Here is a 23736-nt window from a genome sequence, read left to right on the forward strand (position 1 = left end):
TCCAGCTGAAAACCTTAAGGCTGTTTAAAGAGTGGAGCTGCCACACTCTCCAGCAACTTCCATCCAGCCTGACAGAATCCTTGCTTTGGATAATTTAAAGCATATAAAAAAGGTTATTGCTACTCTGCCAAGGAAATAAGACAATCTACAGGAGAGAAAGTGCATTCAAAGCCTTCTCTACAAAAAACCACTACGGGCTACAGATGCCCAAGTACTGAAGGTGTACAAACAAGAGTCTCTGGCAATTCCTCCTTCATCCCAGCTTTCTTCCTGCAGCAATTTCTTTCCTTCCCTCTAAAGGCACTTCCTATATTCTGCATCCTTATGTAGGGAAACACTTCCAGTTTTCCATCTTGACAAACAGAACAGTCCCACAAATACACAACATTCAGAAGGAATTTTAATTAACAAAATGGTCCAGGAAAGGGGAGGGAGAACCCAAAAAAAACAGGCCATTGCATTTGAGAGGTTGCATGTCAGTCACTAGGTATGCCTGCAAGCCCATGCACAGGAAACCATTTGGACCTTTGTCAGTGCAGAACCAGTCTCAGCTTCCAGAACCACTTCTTCTACTCCTTTCTTATATAAGCTAAATATTATATACATATATAAAAAAAATACAAACTCGAGTTTGTTATAAAGTGGCTTCTCTCTCTCTCCCCCTCCTATGCTTGCTTGGCACATGAACGCATGCAAAGCTAGTAGGCTCCGAGGGCTGCACGAACAGCAGGTTTTGGCAACAAAAAAAAAATAATAAACACAGCTAAAATAGATAAGCAAGATTAAAAGCCACTGAATTGAAAACCATATATTTTTCCAATTGTATAGAATTAGAACTACAGCTACGACTTAAAACGGTAAGAGTCTGTCATCCTCTCTCCCAACTCATGTCAAAGTTCATAGCAGCATAACACGAGATTCCTCAAGAAACATCAAGCCAGTGTTCTCTGCTTCAGGAGTGAGTTCACAGGTCAAAGTTTAGTCTGTCCGAAGGATCATGGGGGGATGCTCACTGTCTTCATCCAATCTAAGGGAGTTGGTTTCATCTTCCAGGCAAGCTCCACCCACAGCACCCAGGTCATCTGTATAGGCTGCAGAGAAAGGAACAATTAGCCAGGGGGATCAGCAGCACAAACTGAGGATAGAACCAAAGTGAATGATTAGAGCTGAAACACCAGACATTCCTTGCCACAGTCTCACTGGCACCCTGTGTTTGCCTTCATCGTGACTGTGATTCCCCAAGCCAAGAGCAGTTTATGATCAAAATTCAACTACTCTGTGTGTGGAATGCATACTGGTGCTTTGGGCAGGCTGGTGTTTTCCATAATCTCATGGATTACAGCTGCAGTAACAATGCTATACAGTCTTTCCTCTAAAGTTGAAGCTCTGACCCAAGTACCATACCAAGACAGTTAAAGCTCAGCTCGAAGAGCTGCAGCACTAACCAAATTCTCATCCTCTTAATTTAACAGAGCAGCACAATCAGGTTAAAAGGTCACTGTTCCTGTAACAGAACAACAGGAGCACTCAACCTTGCTAAAAAGGGAAAAAAGGCTGTGTTTATAATTCAGATGCTTTGCACAAGGTCCGGGTGCAGAACTCCTGTACGAAGTAATTGCATTAGGGCATCTGAAGAACCATTTGGTAGATACTGCAACTATCACTCGAGTAATCAGTCACAATTTGAGATGAAGTTCTACCCAGAAAGCAGCAAAGATGAGCGATCCATCTACAGGAAACTACTGTACATCACAAGTGCTCTTTTCTCACTGCTCAGTGTTCCGCATCACACCCGCAGTTAAGAAAATCTAGGTGGTGAAGCAGACAAGCACAAGCTCACCACCTAGAATGAAGTGATGTGCAGAGATGCTCTCTGCCCCGTTTCCAGCCTCCTCCTTACCATGCCTTGTGGGTGAGGAAGGCACATATGTACCTTTAGTGACAGCGGCACTGTACGTCTGCGCTACCAACGGCCGGTCGTGGGATGCAGACTCCAAGATCTCGTTGGCTGGCTCCATGCTGCCATCCAGCCTACAAAAGAGAGAGAGGTTAGCTGGAGAGGTGATCCACCTGGGCATGAAACAGCTTCAGGTGACAGCTACACAGGAATATCTCATCAGACAGGCAAGAATAATACATGTGAACATGGAACAGGAGGAACTTGGTCCCTCCCTTCCAGAGGGCTGTCAAGAAGGCATCTGACAACACTTCAATACCGAAGACACATCAGCGACATGCTTCCCTCCAATATGGCATCAGGATCTAAATCCTAGTAGCTTAACACTGAAGACATCAGCGACATGCTTGCCTCTGATATGGCATCAGGATCTAAATCCTAGTAGCTGCTGATAGGTAAAACTCAAAACAAGAGTACACAATTAAAAAACCCAAACATTCCAATCAGCAATATTACATAGTGTCTCTTAAGTAACATCCACAACAGAAGTTGTTGCTTCATACACCAGGAAACTCTCCAGTGAAGGTATTAGAGCATTCCAGAGATTAACTTGATAAAAAGCTTCCCTCTATGAGACTTTACTTATCTACAAATGAAACCAGAGGTGATACCTTAAAACATTTAGATAAATGTATGATATTTTTGACCAGTATTACAGATTGACCAAAGCTGCAAACCTGAATTATCATTGAATTACTGGCTTTAATTCTATGACTAATCATGTAAGAAACCTGACTGTATCACCCTAGCTTCTCCTGCCAAACCTTATTAAAAAAATAACAAAGCCTCATCATATTTTCCTTAAGATTTCTACAGCACTGCTGCAGAACATTAGTTGGCCTATATGCAAGGAAGTTTAATAAGGACACTGCTAGAGAGAGAATCCTGATAATTTCATAGGCCTGTGAAGTCAGAGTAACATCTCTCTCTCTCTCTCTCATGTCTGTAACCGCTTCATTTATTGATGAAGAGGATGGTGTCAGACGTTTCAAGTTCTTGTTTAAGTAACTCAACTCAAAGTGCCAAGTAAAAGGAAACAGGATGACAGAGCTAACAGCGATTGATCCTTCGCTGCCATGGGACAGTGTTGAGTTTCTGCTGGTAAAGCAGCGCTTGGTGCAGCAGATACTGGGCAGGAAGGCACAGGGGAATTCTGAAGTTACATCAGAGGTCCAGAAAAAGATTAGTTCAAAGAAATTAGCTGTTCCAAGTTAGATCTGTGCAGAACAGAACTAAGCTTAAAAACAAACTGGACTTTGCGAAGAGATAAAATACATCAGTCCTCAGCTAACTCGTACGTACTTGTGCTGCTTCATTAGTGTGCACTCTCCTCCTTCTTGGGGGTCCAGGTTGTACATGTAGAGATACCCATCGGCAGCTCCCACCAATAAACGAGGGATCTTCTGGATCCTAGAAAAGTTTAGGGGAGAGCAACAGATGAATAAGAACTTAAGAAAGCACACTCTTCTCCCCTCCCATGATTTTAAGCCACTATTTTCCACACTCTCGCTTCTAGACAGGGAACATTGTTAACAGTTAGAGAACCTAGGAAAGAACTGTGCATAAAAAATTAAGGCATAATCACATTGTGGAGCTAATGGGATGCCACAGCAATCAAACAACTTATAAATGACTCAGTGAAACAGTAAGAAGTCACCGTCCTGTTACCAAGCTTTGCACAACTCCAGAGACAAATATTGTGATGGGAAGTGTTTACTTATTTCAGAAATATTACAAGGCTTAATTATTGCTTAAAGGGTGCTTTGAGATCAGCAGTGAGAGCACAGACATGAAGTCAATTTAGCATAAAAACTGTAAACCCCCCCGAAAATAAGTTTACTACCACTCAGCTTATTGCTTTGGGAGCTGTGCCAAATGGGATCTGCCTTTGGTGAAGACAGAATAAAAATTAGTCTTCAAAATTAACTTCAATGAATGCTATCCTGTTTTAGAGACAAAAATAATACGAACTTGCTTTCACAGACTCCTTTTAATGGTTAGTCTGGATTTTGCAATTCACTACAACATACAGTATCACTCCCCCTAGCCCTAATGGAAGCAAGTGCCACAAGCCCATGGGTCTGTTCTCAACATTCTCCTTTCCAAATTAAAAGACACTTAAAAAACACTTAGAAATGGTCTATTCTCACCCAAATACTACGCCTTTCCCTTCTCCCCTCACAGGATAGTGAAGTGTTGGCTTTAACACAAAACTCTTAAAAAAAGGAAGAGGCTTTGAGATGGTCACAGGTGATCCATTTCTCTGTGTACTCCCCACCCTGCTGGGGATGAGGTTATGTTCTACAGTGTTAGCCTCTCCGTAGCCCAGCGTGGCAACCCAGGGGGGTGGCAAACACAGGCTTGGCTTCTCTACTCACGTGGCAAGTGCACAGATGTTTTTGTGCCCACAGAAGGGCAGGCGGACTGTAGCAAAGGCTCTACCCTGGTTGAACATCTCTGTTACTTGAGAGGGCAGATAGCTTGTCGAGGCCATCAGCACTTTTCCAAAGTAACCCGTCCAGGTTGTAGGCTCTTCCTGAGGTCTACAAGTCAGAAGAAAGAAAAAAAAGTGACTGACTTTGCCTTCACATGAGAGAAAGGTGCGTAAACACTTTGAAACATCTTTTTATTTTTAAAGATATTAAGCAGCTATTTGTTTCTCTTCAGAAATAACTAGCACCCTGAGAACTCTGATACACTCCGTTTATGCTACAGGGTACAATGTGTCCTACAATACCCTCAGCATCTTATTTAAGCCTGTTTGATTGTAAACTGATACTTCTGCTTATAAAACTGAATTTCATAAGGTTCATTATACAAGAGCAAGATCTACTGGGAAGCACTACACTTCAAGATTTTATCTACTTGTTTATCACTAAGCAAATAATTGTTTCCAACAACTTACAGAGAAATATAAGACTGTCTTCTCAAATCATAAATAGGAACATTTTATAACCTGGCACCTTTTAAAGCCCTAAAGGCAGCCGGAAGGCACTGCCAAGACAGCTCTTCCAATATGGACATCAGAAGAGGTGAAACATATGTAACTGAAAACGTTAAGGGCTCTGCATTCCTCTGCCAAGGATGGCCAACTTCTCTTCAGCAGAAATACCTTTTCTATTCACCAGGAGAACAGTACGCAGCCCAGCTGCAGTTGCCGATTCATAAATAACTTCTTATGCCCTTTACTTTACAGAGGAGTTCAAAAGAAGTCTGTCCACACTTTGCAGCACTCATCCTGTCGAGTATAATCGATTTTAAAGCCTTTTCCTTGAAAAATCTAAGGCACCTCTGAAACCTACTTTTCTTTCACAGTCTCAAGTTTGAAGATATGCACTGTCTCTGTGTTACTGGACGCAGACAGAAACATGCCATCCATGCTGAAGGCCAACGAACAGATGCTCACACACCTGAGGGGGGCAAAAGAAAGGGAAAACAATGAAGCATTATTTTTGACAGTCTAGTACTGTACCAGTGGTGTAAAAAAGAAAGCCACTGTTAACTAACTCATGAGAACTGACTTAAATGAGAATATTACTTGTCTGTTTTGGTAGGCAGGAGTCTTTCTACCACTAAGAAGCTCCATAACATTCATGCAAGCTGTGCTGTGAGAGCTGGGAGAACTGTGCCTGCACAGCAGACTCACCTGCTGCTCTTCTCCTGTCAGTGACTGCAGGTGACTCACAATTAAGCCAAAATATTTGGTTTAATTAATAATTGAGAATATTTCTCAGTCACCACTGCTTCACAAATAAGAAAAAAAGGATGTTTCCATAGTAAGCATTCTGAATTCTCTGACACCTCCTTAAAGCACTTCAAGAGCAAGATTCCCATTAGTGATGTTCAGTTCTGATGTACACCAGGTATGGGGGTCCATTAGTAACAGTTTGAACTCAGTCCAACCTCTGTATAAAGTACAGAGCTGCTACTGCCACAACAAATCATAGTACCATTTCCCAGTGGCTATCAATGATCACAGCACTGGCAGGATTTAGAAGAGAGCAGGACTATTAGATGTACTGTCTCCAATTGCCATAAGAATACAATATATCTTACAAAAGGTGACCCACTTTAAACAAGTTCCCTCACCAATAAATTTTTAAAAGGCAAAAGGGAGTACAATTCTGACAGGATTGATCTGCAGAATAGTCAAGTCCAAAGGAGGGAAAGTGGAAGACATTCAAGCTGGAACTGTTATAAGCATACACGTGGGGATGAATGGAGATGAAAGTAAGCCAAAATCAGGATGCCAGCTCAATTGCAGAACATATGGGAGATCTGCCCTAGGGAATGAGCTTCAGATAATTAGCCCAGTTGAACTTTACCTCTTCACTCCCCTTCGGAATTCAAAGAGTTTCTGTCCCTCTGGAATGGAAAACACTCTTATTACTGTCCCCTGTAGAGAGAAAAAAAAATAAATTAATTTCAAGTTTGTTCATTGTACATTAGCTCTAGTGAGCAGAGTACAACTACAAGCAGTAAACCATTTTGCTGTTAACTTAATAACGTTGATGCACACCGCATACAAGTGTGAAGTATTTATGGAGCTTGTTGGTAGTGTGTGTTTGAAGAGTAGAGAAACAACAGGAGGTGGGAGCTACTGAAGCAGAGAACAAGCTGCACATCAACAACAGCCCTTCTTATCATATCTCATCATGAAAATGACCACATTAGACAAGTACCACAAGTACAGTCACCTGGGTGTCTTTGAGCCTTTATCGAATGCAATCAGTTACACCTTTATACTCCAAGTTTATTACTCAAAGAGCAGAGGCTGCAGACCTTCTAATTTATACAATTTAGATGGACAATTTGTCATCATGTGCCAAAGACTGGCAAGATACTTCTCTCTTCTGACTTTAACTGTCTTGTTTTGATGCTGTCTTACTAATGAAAACAAGACAAGTGGACAATTTGTCATCATGTGCCAAAGATTGGCAAGATACTTCTCTCTCCTGACTTTAACTGTCTTGTTTTCATTAGTAAGACAGCATCAAAACAAGACAACTAATTTCTAATACATACCCTGCACTAAAGGGAGAAACACTTAAGGATTGCCCTGATTAGAGCCAGATTAAAATGTATTTATTTAAATAACCTTATTATCCAACATTTCTCAGCATGAAAGTTGTGTCAAATATCATTAACAGGTCTTAACTTAGATTTGCCATTCTAACTGTAAGCTGCCTTTTTGGGCACTTGCGTGTGGAAACGTGCAGGCTTAAACTTACTCAAGGTGCTTAAAACAAATTTCATTTTTTATCACTGCCAGCAAGGCAATAAAAAGCCACCTTACCTTTTCTGATGCAGTGGCAAGTTTAGTACCACTTGCGTCAAACGCCAAAGCAGCCAAGGGACTATCATGAGCTGGGATCATATTAGCAGCTCTCTGTGGGAGTGAATCAATAAAACAGAACCTTAGTACAGCACAGGTTAAAAACTGCATGTTCGCAGCTTAAGGCTGCGCATTTAAAAGCATTCAAGGCAAATATGGGTCTTATTTTATGGAAAACAGCTTCAATGTTGGTTTCAGTAATTGCTAAGTACATAAAATGATCAGTGAAGCATGTGCATAGAGAGTACAAGCAGTAGAAGGATCCTTAAAAGACAATTCAAATAGAAATTACTTTACTTTGCTCCACCCATTTGCCCAACTCAAAACATCAAATCTAATATTAGTGTCTGTATGTTCTTTGCCAACGTTCTGTGAAGTCTGGCTGTAAGAGACACTGTGAACTGATGCAGAAGAACCTGAGTGTCTAGTGATTCCTCTCTGAACAAGCTTTAGTCATTTCCAAAACCTGTATCTTTAGAAGTGGAAACGGCACGTGCAAAATCCTTACCAGATTGATGGTATCAAAGACTTGTACTTCTCCAATAGTCGCGCTTCCTGGGTAGGCCAGGTAGCAGTTATCATTGTTTATTGATAAAGCACACAGCCCTACGAGGGGTGCAGAGACAGAATTAGAAAAAGGCAAATTCCAAGACCGATGCAGCAAAATTACATCCGATTATCACAAAGGTAACTCAAGTCATCCTCACGAGGTATCAACAGAAACAGGACAAGGATGAGTAATCTCAGTCAACCTGCAACAGATTTAACTATTCAGCATAAGTTAAAGTTTAATCAAGGTGGAGAAGGAAGAACACTAATAGAGCTACAATAACTGATTAAGCAGTAGAATTGCCCATGTCTGCCATGACTCCTAAAGCATTATCCTGATGAAGTCTTTAACTATATCAAGTGCTGGCAAAATCCAGTTTGTATCTCTTCTAACATTAACACACCCACTCTAGGAGACTAAAACACTGTGAAGACACAGTTTAAGGCAGAGTCTGCTATTTGCTCTCAAAAACCTCCCCTGGATCGGATGGCAAGGCTTTAAGACAACACTCATGTATTTAATTGTTACTGTTATTTGGAAGTGGAGTTAACAACGCTACAGTTCCCTGTAAGACAGGTCACACATTGACACAGAATAGACTTTTCAGAGTTATGGGAGCTTCCAAAACCACACTCACCTGCAGGATTGGGAGGCGTCTCCCTGATTGTATGTAACACCTTCATGTCTCGTATGTTGTGTATGTAAAGAGACTCTTCCAGACATACTATCAGTCTCTAGACATGGGAGAAAGGGCGAAAGGCTGATATCAAACTGGAGTTTATGTTAATTTATCAATCCTAAAAAAAAATCGTATCCAAAATGCAGTAGGTACCTTCCAATAGAGAAAAGGTAGTACCCACCTGATGGGAGGAAATAAGAGTCTGACAGAAGATACACAAGATACACCTCTTGACAAGGCTTCAACCGCGCAATACTACACTCGGTCACTTGAACTGACTTCTCTCAACCACACTAGTGCAAATTGATTTAAATAAAAATGATTTACATTACTAGTTTAAGTCAGCAAGCCAGAAACCTTCATTTAAAGCTATTTAATTCTTATTCTGTACCTACCCTTATGTATTTCCTCGCCTCAAGAGGCCAATTCACATGTGGAAATAATTTTCTGCTTTGGCTAAACAGAAAAACATACAAGACTTTTTTTAACCATTTACAGAGCCTATTACTTAATCATAATCATTTGTGAGAGGCTTTCTTTAAAAAAAAAAAAAGAAAACAAAAAACAAACCACTAAGTTCTTCACTATCTTATTTACACTTTTGTGGACTACATGTGAATGATTAACAAGATGCTACTCGTTTAATGCTACCTCACTATGTCACAAATCAAACTAGCCACTGCTTCCCTTATGATTTTAAGCAGGAATCCCATCCTCCCAAACCTGATTTTGGGGGCAGGGATGGACACTAAGAAGATTTTCTCCTTCAGCTGCCGTTCTCTCTACTTTCAATGAAATGGTTGAGGATAGAGAAGTCTATATTTGCAGAAGAGTCTACTAATGATTTTGGAAACAGAAAACCACGGTTCCAGATACTTAACTCAGAACTTTCACTAGTTCAGTGATTTTTAAAAAATGTTTTTCTTTTAAGAATTCAGCAAACTGTTTTAAAAAAATAGTATAACAAGTGAAGAGATATTAACTTTTAAGTTTAGGCCTGAACAGAAATTGTCAGTTTCACGCATTTTCACATTTAGGATCACAGGATGATTCACACTGGAAGGAACTTCAGGAGGTCACCATAAGAAGAGACATGAATCAACAAAGGAAGCATCAGAATGAGATCCATTACCCCTTCTTATGTTTTCACCAAGTCAAAATTACTACTCACCTGTCTATTGAGTTTGACAGCCAAGATGGTGTTGGAGTAACTGTAGTTGCAAATCTCTGTCCCCTTCTTAAAGTGACAAACTTTCAGCTTTCGTGGAGCTTTAAGGCTAACTATGGCCACCAGACTACTGGAGAAGAGCCTCTCCACAATGCACACATCTTCTGTGTCAGCTGAAGAGTCACAATAATGAGGGGAAAAAAAAAAATAGAGGGAGATTTCAGGGAAGAAGAATGATGCATGTTAACAGGAAATATTAAGAAAACAGTCTAATACCACAATAATTCTGCCACAACAGCTCAGAGTCAAGGTGGGAAGCAGGACAGGCTTTTAAAGCCTAAAAGCTACACAGTGAACATTTACAAAGATTTCCTGCTTTCTCCCCACCGTGTCATGCAAGTTTACACTTCAGAACAGTGTCTCCCCCGCCGCCCAAGATTAAACAGGGAAAAAAAAGTCCTCAAGATACAAAAAATAGGAAACTGTAAGATTCTGGAATTTGACAATCTTCTCTTATATCTGGAGAAATCTAGGAAATCAAAGGTTTCTTGGGTTGGGTTTGTGTGTGTGTGTGTGTTTTGTTTTTAAAGCTATATCGTGCATGGAAGTGTTTTTGATGACAAAAGAAGCACTTGATTATAGAACAGGATTGGACCAAGCTGGTAGCAGTCCAAGTCCCACCACCCCAGCACATGTTCTTCACCCATTTGGAGAGAGTTTTACCACTCTCTGCAGCTCTTCCACTGCTACCAGCTACATCTGCCCTTCCACTACAGAACTGGATCAAGACAAGCAACTCGAGCTTTTGGCCTTGATCCATCAAAACAACCGAACTCTTCAGAAGTCAGTATCTGGATTAGCTCAATGCTTAACACATTCCAAACTGTAAAACTACCAAGTGAAAAAAAAAAAAAGCTTATTTCTGAAGGCTTCTGTTTTGGCCAAGAGACACATTAAATAACTGGCACTGTTCTCACCACCAATGACACAATTTCCCTGAAAAAAGTTCTGCCCGACATTCTCAGCATATGACAATGTCATCACTGTGTGACATGTCTGCTTTGTAAGTGCTTTTTCTGGGCAATTATTTCAAGAAAAAGAACAGAAAATATTTAATGGTCTACATTCTTTTGAGAGAAATAGCCTCCTTATGGATAAGGAGCAGGTTTATACCAAACGTTTCAGTATTCTATGCAACATAATCGACTTTTATCTAAATCTCGTATTTAATATGGTACTTTTCCAGAGAAGACAAAACAGCTCACAGAGGCTTTGAAAATTCAATTTCCTCACTTCTGCAACAGGGATAATGCATTTTAGCACTGACTTTGTTTTCAAGGAATTGTTCTCCATTTTCCTGATGCCACACGCAATACATGAAAAAGAAATACAAAAAGCTGCTTCAATAAATTTATGCATAGACTTTCAAATGCAGAGGCCCTTGTTCCTTGAACTGCACTACTAACATAAAAGATACTCAAATATTTTATACTGCAGGTTTTCAGCTTTCCATCTAAGCCTGAAGTCCTTTATAATAACGGCATCCTTTAGAAGAGCAGCAGAGACCAAAAAAACCAGTCTCGCTGCTCCCTGCTCCTGGGCAAGCACAGCTTCTTTCCCCATTTAGGGACAACTGTGTAAGACGTGGATTCTGGGATTTGTTACTCTCCTGGGCAGTCCAGAGAAATCATATTTCAGAGTAGGAACAGCAGCAGATATTCAGATGGAAAAAGTGCAGTCCTACACTGCACTGATGGAGGTGAGGCAGCAGGGAAGGCACACGAGGAAGGACAATGCCAGTAACTAAGCAGTCAAAGTTCAAAAAATCCCCAAACTTTGAAGAAGGAAAATGCTTAAAAAGCGTAGACAATCCTTCAGTAAAAAGGCTTACTATAATACAGATAGCTACCTTTAAAGAAAGGCTTTGTGATTGGCTTATAATTAAATTCACTTGAAAAATACAGGATGCACCTCTGTTCCCTTGTCTTCCCCTAACAGGAAGTGATAAAATCTCTTCACAGCTGCCAAGTCATGTGTGCATCCTGAGCAGCAGCCCTTCACGTAAAGTACCAGCCTATACTGCACATCCTACATGCAGCTGACCCAAATTAATCATGTTTAGAAGTACTTTAGTTAAGTCCTATAGCAATGCTGTTAATCACAGTTGTTTTTTCACTATTTGTATTTTCTCCTTTACAATCCCAGAAACTCACATTCAAAATACCGTAAAAACAAAAAGGACTGCAAAATGATTTAAATACAGCAGCAAGAGGAGAACAAGCAAATACATAACAAGATTACAGTTTCATAAACACAAGCATGTAGCATCACAGACAAGAGCTGGTTAGAACCAGCTAGATTATGATCAGCTGTGCTTTTATTCCATTTTTAATCCACGAACATGATGCATGTTATAAGCATTCATTAAGCCTTAAAGCACCCTCCAATCTAATACTTATTTTTACGGGGAGATCAACCGAGCAGGGAGTTGGGTGATTTGTACAGAGTCACAGCAAAAGTCACTGATGGGAGCGAAGAAACCTCCCATGCTTTTCAGTTCTCCCAAACACAAGACAGCTGGGGCATATCCTGTAGTTTACTTTAGACACCTACACATGAACTGGCAGATCAATCCTACAGAAGAGAGGGAGGGGTCCTTAAAAGTGCTCACTCAAAACACCACAAAGCCCTTAGACCCAATTAAAGTAAATTGGGAGGCAGGAGGCACTTGTCCAGGAAGCCTCAAGATACTTTTCCTTGCGGAAAGGAGGTACCCAATACACTGGAAACCCTCCACTCCTGTATCAAGTCTTAAACAGGCACAATTTGGGAGCCCAAGACTGAAAATTATTTAACTGCATACAAAAAAAATATGAAGATCTCAAATATTTAGATCTGCTGCATTGCGTACTCTATGAGCAAAGGTCAAGACTGTTTAGACAGGTTCAACCATCAAGTTTTCTACTAAATATTACCTTATGCTCTGTGCTCTGTATTTACAGACTTAACACTCATGGAAGGAAACTTACAATATCAAAGAGGTTAAGCCAATACAGGCATCCTGGAACAGTTTGAAGACAAGACTGGAATCTGCAGGTCTAAATTCCAATCCCAGCTGCTGAATCATAGGATGGTTAGAGTTGGAAGGGACCCCAATCCCAGCTGCTGAATCATAGAATGATTAGAGTTGGAAGGGACCTTAAAGATCATCGAGTTCCAACCCCCTGCCCTGGGCAGGGACACCTCCCACCAGACCAGGTTGCTCCAAGCCCCATCCAGCCCTGGCCTTGACCCCCTCCAGGGATGGGGCAGCCACAGCTTCTCTGGGTAACCTGTTCCAGGGTCTCACCACCCTCACAATAAAGAATTTCTTTCTATCAGTTTATTGCAAGATTTTGAGCAAAGCCAATCCAATCCGTACTACTTCTTTCAAGGGCTACCTAGAAGAAGCTGTCCTGCAAAGTCCAGTTCAGCCTCTCTTGGCACATTTATTCAACGTCTCGTGTAACAGGAGTCATCTTCACCGTGTCTCCTGGAGTGGTATCAGGCCAGATACTGAAGTGCCTCACATACTACAGAGGTCAGGTACCTAAACTCAACGGCATGAAATGGAATTCAAGCCACCGATTAACCAGTACAACCAGACCATGACTCAGGCAGTTGTAGCTGCAACACAATTTAACCTGACCCACAGGTGCCTACTTTGAACCTCACAATTACTCCTCTCCATTGACTGTGTATACAGAAAAAGGCTGTCACCACAGGTCATAGGTGACCTGAATCACACACACCATTTTCAAGCTTAAGATGCCACAGGGTCAGGTCACTTCAGGAATGGAGTCTGAAGACAACTCTGCTGAGTAGCACCATGCTCTGGGATCCTGCTGTAAATGCTGACAACACAGCTACTGGTGCCATCTGTCCACATGGGTTTACAAGAAAGCAAGGATACTCACGTGTAGCATTCATAGTTTACTTTCTAGCACCTCAAAAAAGGGAAATTTATGAACTGCTGGCAAAATAGGGGATATCACTTCTCTTCCAAGCCCCCTCTGCTTCACCTCACATCATACCTCACTGTGCTCAGTAGTGAGAAGTTATGGGGATTCGGATTATTCACCCTTTTTGATGAGTAAACCTGCAGCTATCACATTAAAAAAGCATTTTTCTAACACCAAGTACTAGAATTAAATAAAAAAACCTGATAATCAAGGCTTTGTTTTCTTATTTGGTAAAGGTGTATTAGTGGTTGTCTGCCCCAATAGTCAGTACAAAGACCCAAAAGACACACTCTCACACCAGTAATATTTTTTTTATGCCCAGCTGCTACGTAACTTAATTCGGATTATTCACCCTTTTTGATGAGTAAACCTGCAGCTATCACATTAAAAAAGCATTTTTCTAACACCAAGTACTAGAATTAAATAAAAAAACCTGATAATCAAGGCTTTGTTTTCTTATTTGGTAAAGGTGTATTAGTGGTTGTCTGCCCCAATAGTCAGTACAAAGACCCAAAAGACACACTCTCACACCAGTAATATTTTTTTTATGCCCAGCTGCTACGTAACTTAGCTATTGGACATAAAATAAGCAAAGAGTTCTCCTCATAGCTATTACCGAGTTTCACAACATACCAGCTAAATTTCAATACAGAACACTGATATATAGTTTTACCCTGCCAGCAATCAATTGCTTTGTATCTGTGTGATATTTCATCATACACTTAAGGTTCCTATGTCAATTTCAAACAACCTGTGAAAAAACAAAAAATCTTATTCTTCCCCAAATTAAGCCAACTGAGAGGGTAAAAAAAAAACTAAAAAGAAGATACTTACTGCATTCATAGATCTGCTCTAATTTGTCCACAGAAGAAAGAGAGAAGAATTTGTAGCCTGATTTACTGCCAACTGCAAGGGATCTGAAAAAGAAACAAGCCAGTCAGGAACATAAATTAAATCAGCTGCGAATTACCTTTGGACAGATTCTTATCCTATTCTGAAAGTCCAGTTGGGTTAGCTCAGTAAGAAAAGCGATAAAAAACTCGACCAAAAAAGCCAGTTAAACTCCCTCCCTCCACCCTGAAAAGGCCAAACAGCTTCAGAATTACCCCAGGTGTGGAATCCTGAAATGAGAGTTTTACAAAATGAGAGTTCACAGCTTAACATAAGCCAACTGCCCAATTCATATGGGTGATTTCTCCACACAAACTAAAAGCTTTAGCGTGGAGGAAAGATGATGACTTGAATAATGTAATGCAAACCAATTACATCATTGTCTCATAATGAGGGGTGACCTCCAAGACCTTTTCAACTGGGATTGTCTGGGGATTTTTTGCTCTTTATACTGTAACCTTCCCCAGCCACCCCGAAAGAGCTATCATATTAAAAAAAAAAGAAACAAAAAGGAATTAAAGACTGCCAACTCTAACATTCTCATCATATTCAAGCACCTCCAAAGAACATTGTTAGGTCTCAGTCCTACAAATACCCATGCCAAATCTTTGATCGGAGGCACCCTCTTAAAAATGCTAGTCACTGATGTTAAACAGATTTTAACAATAGTAGAACATGAAAAAACTGACTACAAACCCTTCTTTCCTCCATTACTCCACTTTCACACTTAGCTCACAGACCATTTAATTGCTTTTCCAGCCAGAGTCAAAGGCAGGTCTTAAATTTTAAGCTAGAAAAACCTTTAGGCTTGTCTTGCATGTCTTTACACATCAAGGCAGCAGACAATGGCACATTCTTATTTTCCCCTCCCCACACAGAGGATGATTTTATGCCACAGAAGGAGAAAATTAACAGTAAATACATTCACACAGAAGTGTATTAGTATGCTTATAGTTCACGTATTTCTTACTGCCGGGACACATGGAGAAAAACTAATTAAATTCCAATAAAATGTATTTCAACACACCAAGCTGCAGCGAGTCATTCAATACAAGGCTCAAACCCAGCCCTGCCACTCACCCTGCCAAAATGCCCTTCCAAACTCAGCCAGATGATTCTCTACAACTCAGATGCACTAATGACTATTTCTGCATTTAGAATATAATACAGATTCCTACATTTCTTGCTCTTTCTGTATTTTCCTCTCACAGCTCCAAAGTGAGCCCTTTCTAAATCTCAAGGTACCCAGAAGATTATAAATTGTTCCTCAAATGGCTTATCCTCTGAAATTAAGATCCCAAGCTATAAAAATCAACTTCTGTATGATGGTATGACCTTCTCTTCTAGAAAAAAAAAACAATATGCAACTGGCACAAGCCAGTTAAGAAATTATATTTGAGAAGGTTTAAACCTTCAAATGAAAATATGCACCATCCAGGCAAGAGAAGTAAAGCCTCCCCAGATTCAATAACCAAGATATTAAAAAAGGCATATTAGACTTAGAGACAGAGAAGAGACTATAAAACAAAATTTTGTCACTGCTTCTAAATCACCTTAGAAATACTGAATTTAATTTTGCTTCAGACAAAATCACTACTTTCAGCAGACTAGGTCTGATCAGTCGCCAAAGACACTTCAGTGTTTTCTTTCCTCAACTACTTTTGTTCAACTCAATGAAAATCCAAATTCTGTGAAAAAATATGAAACTGTGATTTGGAGAAAAAAAAAAAAAGGTTAGCTTTTCTTAGATCATCTACTGCTTCCCTGAAAAGAAAATTTAACAAAGAATGACATTAAAGCTGTCACTTCACAAAGGTAAACAAGCACTCAACCGAGTTAAAAATAAATGGAGTCACAAGACTCCTTGCAATCTAAACTCTCTACAAAAGACACAGGATTATTTCCTCACGGAGAATTCCACACAGCAGCTATTTCTCAGTGTATTACTTGGCAAAAACCGATTCCTGCATCGTACTTGCAGCTTTAAATACAGAATATTGCTGTATCACTGTTTTACTGACAGTATCGCTGAAACCAGTAAGCAAGACCATTTTTCTTGTCCTACCCACTACCTATACCTCATTTCAATAAGCTTTAGACAATGGCAAAAGCAAATGGTTTACATGATAAAAATCATTAGACCGAGTACAAGCCGAAATGAAAAAGCATAGAACAGACCTTTCCAGCCATGGCAACTGCTTTTTGTTATTTCTTTCAGGATCAAGGTGATGAAGTCACAAATCATTTGTTTACACAGAACAGCTCTAGTCTGGATAATTAAATCCATTTCAGTATATAAGCATAACTGCAAAACAACCCATTTTTCTTCTAAAACACCATTCTTGGTTTTGGAGGGTTTGGTTGTGTTGTGGGGTTTTTTTTTTTAACATACTCTCAAATTACTTCTTATGAAACTATTGGAAAAGGGCTTTTTATATGTAATAAGAGAACTCACCAGGCTGCGTTACACCGGCATAATCATAATGATTTAAATCCCCCATCTTCCCCCACACCGATATTACACTTAAGCCCTTAAGACACCTGATAGCTATCTAAATGATCAAATCCCACAAAACAAGTATCTAGCCAAAATTACCTCACCTCCGAAAAAATGTGCAGCCATATGGGGAAGAAATGTGATCAATAAGCCATTCAGCTCTTGCTCAAATAAGACAGTGGCCAACAAGAAGCTACTGTAGGTAATCAGAAGCTCCTTTTACAGTGTGGGTGTTATGCTTTATTATCACCAATTTTCAGAGGCTGATGAGAGACTGAAATTGAAAATAAAATCAATATCCAAGAAATTTGCCTTTTTTTCTTCTAACATTATGCTACACACAGGTGGTTTTTTGGCTCTGTTATGTGTAGCCTCTATTACACACCTTAAATTGTAGACTTTGAGCTATTTCACCATCAAGGTTGTCTACACAGTACAAAATTACCAATATAGCCATGATTTATGAAACTGTGTTTACCCACTTTTTTTTTTTTACCAAAGATAATACTGTAGTCTGATCCAAGACTACATAAGTCTTGAGAGCACTTTCAAGAGCAGCTGTCATAAATAATTAAAACCTAACCTCATCAAGGGAGCAGTGTTATGAGGTATTTCACACACTCATTTCAAGATGCTGACATTCACTGTAAGTGCACTCACCTAGAGTGGGAAATCAGCTGCTTCAATCTCTCTGGCTCTTTAGAAACAAGTTTTTTCAGATGGGTTAGAATCACACAGGTTTTCTTTTGCTTCTTTAATATGCATACAGAAAGAAGAAAACCAGTTTTTCCCTTTCTGTATCTTAGGGGACCTTAACTATTAATCGGAAATATTCTACATTAATCAGAAAGATCCTACTAGGGCCAGCTCTCAGATTAAAATCAATTGCAGCTGCAGTGTAAACACAACTCCAGAAGTCATTACTACTTTAAATAACTAGTTAATTAAACCACTGTCATTATGATCCAGTCTCATTATAGTAATGCTCCACCTCATTTCAAAACCAATGTAAATTTCCAAAGACAAAACGTTTTGTGAACAAAGGCTTATGATGAAGAGGGGGAAAATAATAGCAATGAAAGAAAAAAAATGAATGAAACAACATAGAAAAGAGTTATGGAGGAAGTTTAGTTTGCTTTATTTCCCCCTCCCAAATATCTGCTGACACCAAAGTCGTAACATCTTACAGACATGTCTTAAAAGAAAGGTCAAGAATGTCATTATTTTGGACATGAGCTAAATATAGAAACTCATACATTCAACAGATTTATCAGCAACACTCTGACAACCCACAGGACATTTGCCCCTTGTTCTTGTATTAAAAGAAAACTAATACAAACTTAAATCTCCGTCACCAAAAGGAGCCCACACTTGCTTGTCAATTAACACGTAGCAATAGGCTGGGACAACAGAAAGTTCATAATCCAAGTAAACATCACTACTCTCAGGCCAAATTCCTGTCCGGATTGTCACACGCAGAGGAGCAGTTCCTCTGGCAAGGCCACCTCAGCTGCTATCACCCCTGTGACAACAGCGACTGACACGACACACGATTGCTCCTCTCAGCTATCTCCCCTGAGCACGAGAGCTACGATATCCCTCTTCCCCTCCTTTTTTTTTGGTTTAGTTTTAAAGCCTCCTTGGAATAAAGAGCTCTCCTGTCCTCAAGGACCACGGGTGGACAACACCTGGACCTAGGAGAGACAGAGGAGGGAGCAGTCAGCACATAACCTCTTACCAGGAGATGTTTGCTACAGGGATCCAAGTAACACATGGAAAGGGAATTATAATACAATTTCTGCAGAAACGAAGATGCTACACAGCTTCAGAACTATAAGCATTTGCTCAGAACATAGAAGCAAACCCATCTGGGCCAAAAAGGGGAGAATCAAATCAGAATGAACAGACACACCGACAGATCCCTGTGACGTGTAACTCCACGCACAGATGAAAGCTGAGACTCCAGAAGCCCTCGCAAATAAGGCACACAGCAGCGTTTTCGTCAGAAATCCAGATGCAAGGCTTCGCTTTGTCCTTTCATCAGGAGTCTGTTTTCAAAACTACACTGACTATTTTGTTTCCCAGTGCTGTCGCTTGATTACTTTTTAAAAAAAAGGCAGCTAAGACTTCTCTACAATCTGTCAACTCACAGCATTTCACCAATAGGTTCTTGGGGTGGTTTGGTTTTTTCCGGTGTAAATTGAATCTGAAGACCATAAAACTTAAAAATTAAGCTCTTCAAAAGGCATTTCTCTGGGACTATTAGTTTAACAATTTAAAGACTGAAAGTCTTACCTATTTTATGGATACATGTAAACTTTGAGATCTGGAAGTTATGTTTTGGGTAAGAAGTTACATAGTTCCATGATATTAACACATTTCTCTTACGGGTTTTAAAGCTTGTATGAGTTTGTGAGGTGAATTTAGTTTTTCATAAATGCATCCACGCTCAGTTTTAGTAGCAATCCCAGAAGTAACTAAAACAGCACTTAGGCAGCATTTCACCAACAGGTTCTTTGGGTGGTTTGATTTTTCCGGTGTAAATTGAATCTGAAGACCATAAAACTTAAAAATTAAGCTCTTCAAAAGGCATTTCTCTGGGACTATTAGTTTAACAATTTAAAGACTGAAAGTCTTACCTATTTTATGGATACATGTAAACTTTGAGATCTGGAAGTTATGTTTTGGGTAAGAAGTTACATAGTTCCATGATATTAACACATTTCTCTTACGGGTTTTAAAGCTTGTATGAGTTTGTGAGGTGAATTTAGTTTTTCATAAATGCATCCACGCTCAGTTTTAGTAGCAATCCCAGAAGTAACTAAAACAGCACTTTGATTTAAGTTGTACTTCTTATCAAAGCATAAATCCTTAAAGATTTCCAACTACTAAACCATACCTAGTACCGAGATCACCTACAAGTTCCTCCTGGACTGTTTTGCTTGGATACCTGAATTTTGATCACTTTTATCTTCAGGCTGGAGCTTCTGCCTCCCAATCAGAGAACGCCAGTCATGTCCAGTTGTGCAATGATTGATTAACTGGGTAAAAGGGCCAGGTCCAAAACAAGCAGACCAACATCTTCTGAAAATGACCTTCTATAATGTTTTCATTAAGTAAAAACATTATATCAAAGAAAAACCACAAACCAACCGCTTCTGCTGCATTATAGGTGGAGTGTTTTCAGGCAGAGCTCCAGTCCCAGGCAATAATTCAAAACTCTCATGTAAATAAAGCTTAGGGCAATATGGTATAAAAAGGCAAGACAACACTTGCCATAAAGCAGATACTATTCCAAGAGACACTGTCACTACATACAGCATCCATGAATGAATATTAAAAAAGGTTAAGTCTGGGGATAAAGAACAACAACTAAAAGCCTGATAGAGGGTATCTGCTTCAGTCACCAGGGATCGCAACAACTGGGAAAAGCAACAGCAACTTCTATGTTGACAACTTCTTCTAACTCCCAGCAATCCAATTTCCCAAGACTAGAAGCCACCACAAAGTCATCTCCCTCCTACAAAAGACAATAACTAATTACCAAGCCTTCATAAAGCCTAGGACAAGTTAGCTTGATACCTATTTTTATAGGCAATAAGTACCATCTTTTCCTAATATAAAGCAATTGGCTCTGCTGTCCAGGCAAGTAAGCCACATTTGAGCATAAGCTGAACTGACACCTTGTTAAGTTGAAGGTAAAAGCTTTAAATGCAATAACAACAATGCACCCATGTCATTTATTTTCCAGTTTTGTCTGTCAGCGATTTTTCTAATTACTGAAGCACACCTTAAAACATGATGCGAGCTCTGCTTTGCTGGGAAGACGTAAACAAAGCTTGCCTTTCATATACTGGCTGAAAGAATATGCATTTGTTTACCTTGCCCGTCTGGAAAACGACTCCAGTTTCTTGTAATATAATTGAAAATAAGCAAGCTTTTTGAGGCCCAGCATGGGAAAGCATAATTCATTCCAAATAAGTCCTTTTCAGCTCTTTTCACCCAGTAAGTGGTGATGATCTAGATATCCTGAATAGTATACTAATGAACCCAGAGAGCTGACTTTTTGTTTCTCTACTCAAACAAGAAACTAAGAAAAATCACAGGTTGAAAAAAAAATAATCAAATAAACTTTAGCATAAAGAACTTACACAGCCACTAAATTCTACTCATTTTAAGAGCTAGAATGTGACTTGGTTATTTGCACCACTTGCCACATCAGACAGGCGTTTGAAAGAAGCTTCTCACAAAGATATCTGCAAAATTTACTGTTTTATATTTACCATTTTTCTTGGAAAGATTTATTTGGAGAAGAAAGTACATATCCCTTAGAAAGAAGGGATACTTACTCCACACCATTCAACCACCTCATTTGTCTCAAGGTAAGTGACATTTTACATTATTCTCATAATTTTGAGACAAAAAGAAAAAATAAATCAGCAGGAGCCTTTTTCTATTTATGTTGTTTCTAAAAACAGATATCTGAAAATGCAAAAGCATGCCAAGATGACACGAAAGACTTTGTATCCCAAGAGTTTGACTTACAAAGATATATGGGCCAAGTCTGGGGATCACATAAAAAGATAAATCAAATCATCACCAAAATTCTCTTGTCAACTAATCTAAAGTCTATATAAATATATATATATATTTATTTTTAAATCTACTTGCACAATGGCCATTAGAATGCAGCCATAGCACAGAAATTAAAGAACGCTTCTGGATATTTACAAAAATGAAATGGGAGAAGTAGTGTAGTACAGAGCTGAAGATTAGCAAGAAAGAAATCATTAGCCACTTGTCTCTCCCCCCCCCACCCCCATAAACTCAAAGTTAAAAAGGAATCACACTTCTTTCTTCAAGGAAGAGTAATTTCAAGGTGTACAAGCCAAAGACCACCTAGATAAGCTTATGTTACATTGGCTTTCTTTTTACTTCTGTCTTGGGTTTGTTCTGAAGTCAAGCCTGCAGATCTCTTGCTCAGAAGAAATTTTTTTTTTTTTTTGGTCACAACTCGGCAACCTTTTAAATATACACAGCTCTCCATAAAGCTAAGGAGCAACTGAAAGTAGGCAGCTGCTTTAGCGAAGGAGAAATAGTAAAGCTTTTAGATCATCAAGTTGGACACCACAGTTTAACCTAAAAAAACTAATATAATGACCTTCATGAACTGCAAAAGAAAGAGGTGACAGATTTCCTAGTTATTATGACTTGTTTTATCTAGTAATAGGTAAAAAATGGATGGTATCTGAGCAACACATGGGTATGCTTTATATGCGCAGTGGTAGAGCGAGCTCTATATGGTACTTGATGAAAAAAAGTGAAAAGTAGTTGCAGGCAGTTCCCATATGCTGCAGTACACACTGAAGACAGTCAAAGATCTCTCCTAAGGATAACATATCGCTGCTTGTGAAACAAACAAACAAGTTGCTAAAAGAAAAAAAACCACCACCACACATGTGGATTATGCTCTGTGATGCCAACCTGAGATCATTTCCTCTTACTCACTTCCTAAAACAAAACTCCTCCTTTCTGAAGTACAAGTTCTTTCGGTTATTGCCCCCCAGTTTCATCTCTTAGGTATTTAAGACAGTCTTTCTGTCCTGGGAATCCTTCTTTAAAGGGACTTAAAAGTGCTCCAATTCCAACTATCAGGGATTTCTTAAATTGAAAAATATTGCGTTTTAATATCCCATATAAAAGCTAATATGCATTAATCTAAATATGCTGCAACGGTTACATAAATTGCAAGATATGCAGCATGAACTATCTGACCCTCTCTAGAACCGAAACACGAATAAGTGCCATTTCAATGACTACATGAGAAAAAGCTTCTTTTGGCTTGATTTTTGAAAAAGAGGCCTATAAAAACACCTTTCAGGCTAAGGCATACTGCTTCAACGCAGACAGCTGGTGAAAATAAAAAAGCTGCAGGAAAAGATAGCTACAAGGAGGTTTCAGGTGAAGCCTTTGCATCTTCTGTGAACACCTGGCTCTCTGCGGTATCTCAGTCTCCCTGAGTCTCTTATCTCCCTGAGACTGAGATATCACAGAGGCTGGATGATCACGAAGGCTGGACATCATCGAGAAGCAGAACCAGCCCTCCCTCCCCTTCCCAAAGCAAGGGCGAGCAATGATCCTAAGCAGAAGGAAACGCTCCCCAGGGCAACAACCCGGGGGGGAGGGTGAGGTGCTGCAACCACAGCTCCAGCGGCCCCGCAGCCCTCTCCTGCCTGTCCCTCCCAGAGCGGCCTCACACAAACCGGAGGGGAGAGGGAAGGGAACGTCCCCCCTCACGGGGACCCCGTCCCCTCTCTGTGGGGGCGAGGGCTGAGGCCGCACCAGGGGGAAGATCCCACCAGGCCTCCCCCAGCGGCCAAGGCCTCCTCAGCGTCCCCAGGCCCTCTCAGGCCGGGCTCCCCCTACCCCAGGCCGGGCTCATCCCCCCTCACGCCGAGCTTTTTCCCCCCCCTCACGCCCCCCTTACGTGTTGTCCTGGTTGAAGTTGGCGAAGAGCAGATGGCCGCTGCCGGCGTCGCCGCTCTGACCGGCCAAGTTCATGGCGGGACGGCCCTCGCCACCCCCGTCCGGCGGGGGTAGGGAGGGGGGTTGGGGAACGCCTCCAAGGCAAGGCAGCGCACCTCAGCCCCGGCGGTCC

At 40.3% G+C, this 23736-nt stretch overlaps 1 protein-coding gene across 2 annotated transcripts; it reads right to left on the reverse strand.

Moving 5' to 3' along the window:
• Window positions 1-378: 378 nt before the first annotated feature.
• On the reverse strand, window positions 379-23736 carry LOC106890427 (WD repeat domain phosphoinositide-interacting protein 2). Of its 2 annotated transcripts, none has more exons than XM_014946234.1 (12): window positions 23566-23736; window positions 14525-14607; window positions 9693-9862; window positions 8480-8576; window positions 7801-7898; window positions 7254-7346; window positions 6283-6353; window positions 5260-5367; window positions 4336-4500; window positions 3260-3367; window positions 1934-2031; window positions 379-1091 (listed from the first exon to the last, which is right to left on the reverse strand). In XM_014946234.1, the coding sequence occupies exons 1-12, from the start codon at window positions 23637-23639 to the stop codon at window positions 979-981; spliced, it is 1278 nt and encodes a 425-aa protein (XP_014801720.1). In that variant the 5' UTR covers window positions 23640-23736; the 3' UTR covers window positions 379-978. The 2 variants fall into 2 exon arrangements, with proteins under 2 accessions (XP_014801720.1, XP_014801719.1); XM_014946233.1 differs by having other exon boundaries at window positions 1901-2031.

The sequence above is a fragment of the Calidris pugnax genome, unplaced genomic scaffold, assembly GCF_001431845.1.
Source record: "Calidris pugnax isolate Ruff unplaced genomic scaffold, ASM143184v1 scaffold123, whole genome shotgun sequence".
Taxonomy (NCBI): Eukaryota; Metazoa; Chordata; class Aves; order Charadriiformes; family Scolopacidae; genus Calidris; species Calidris pugnax.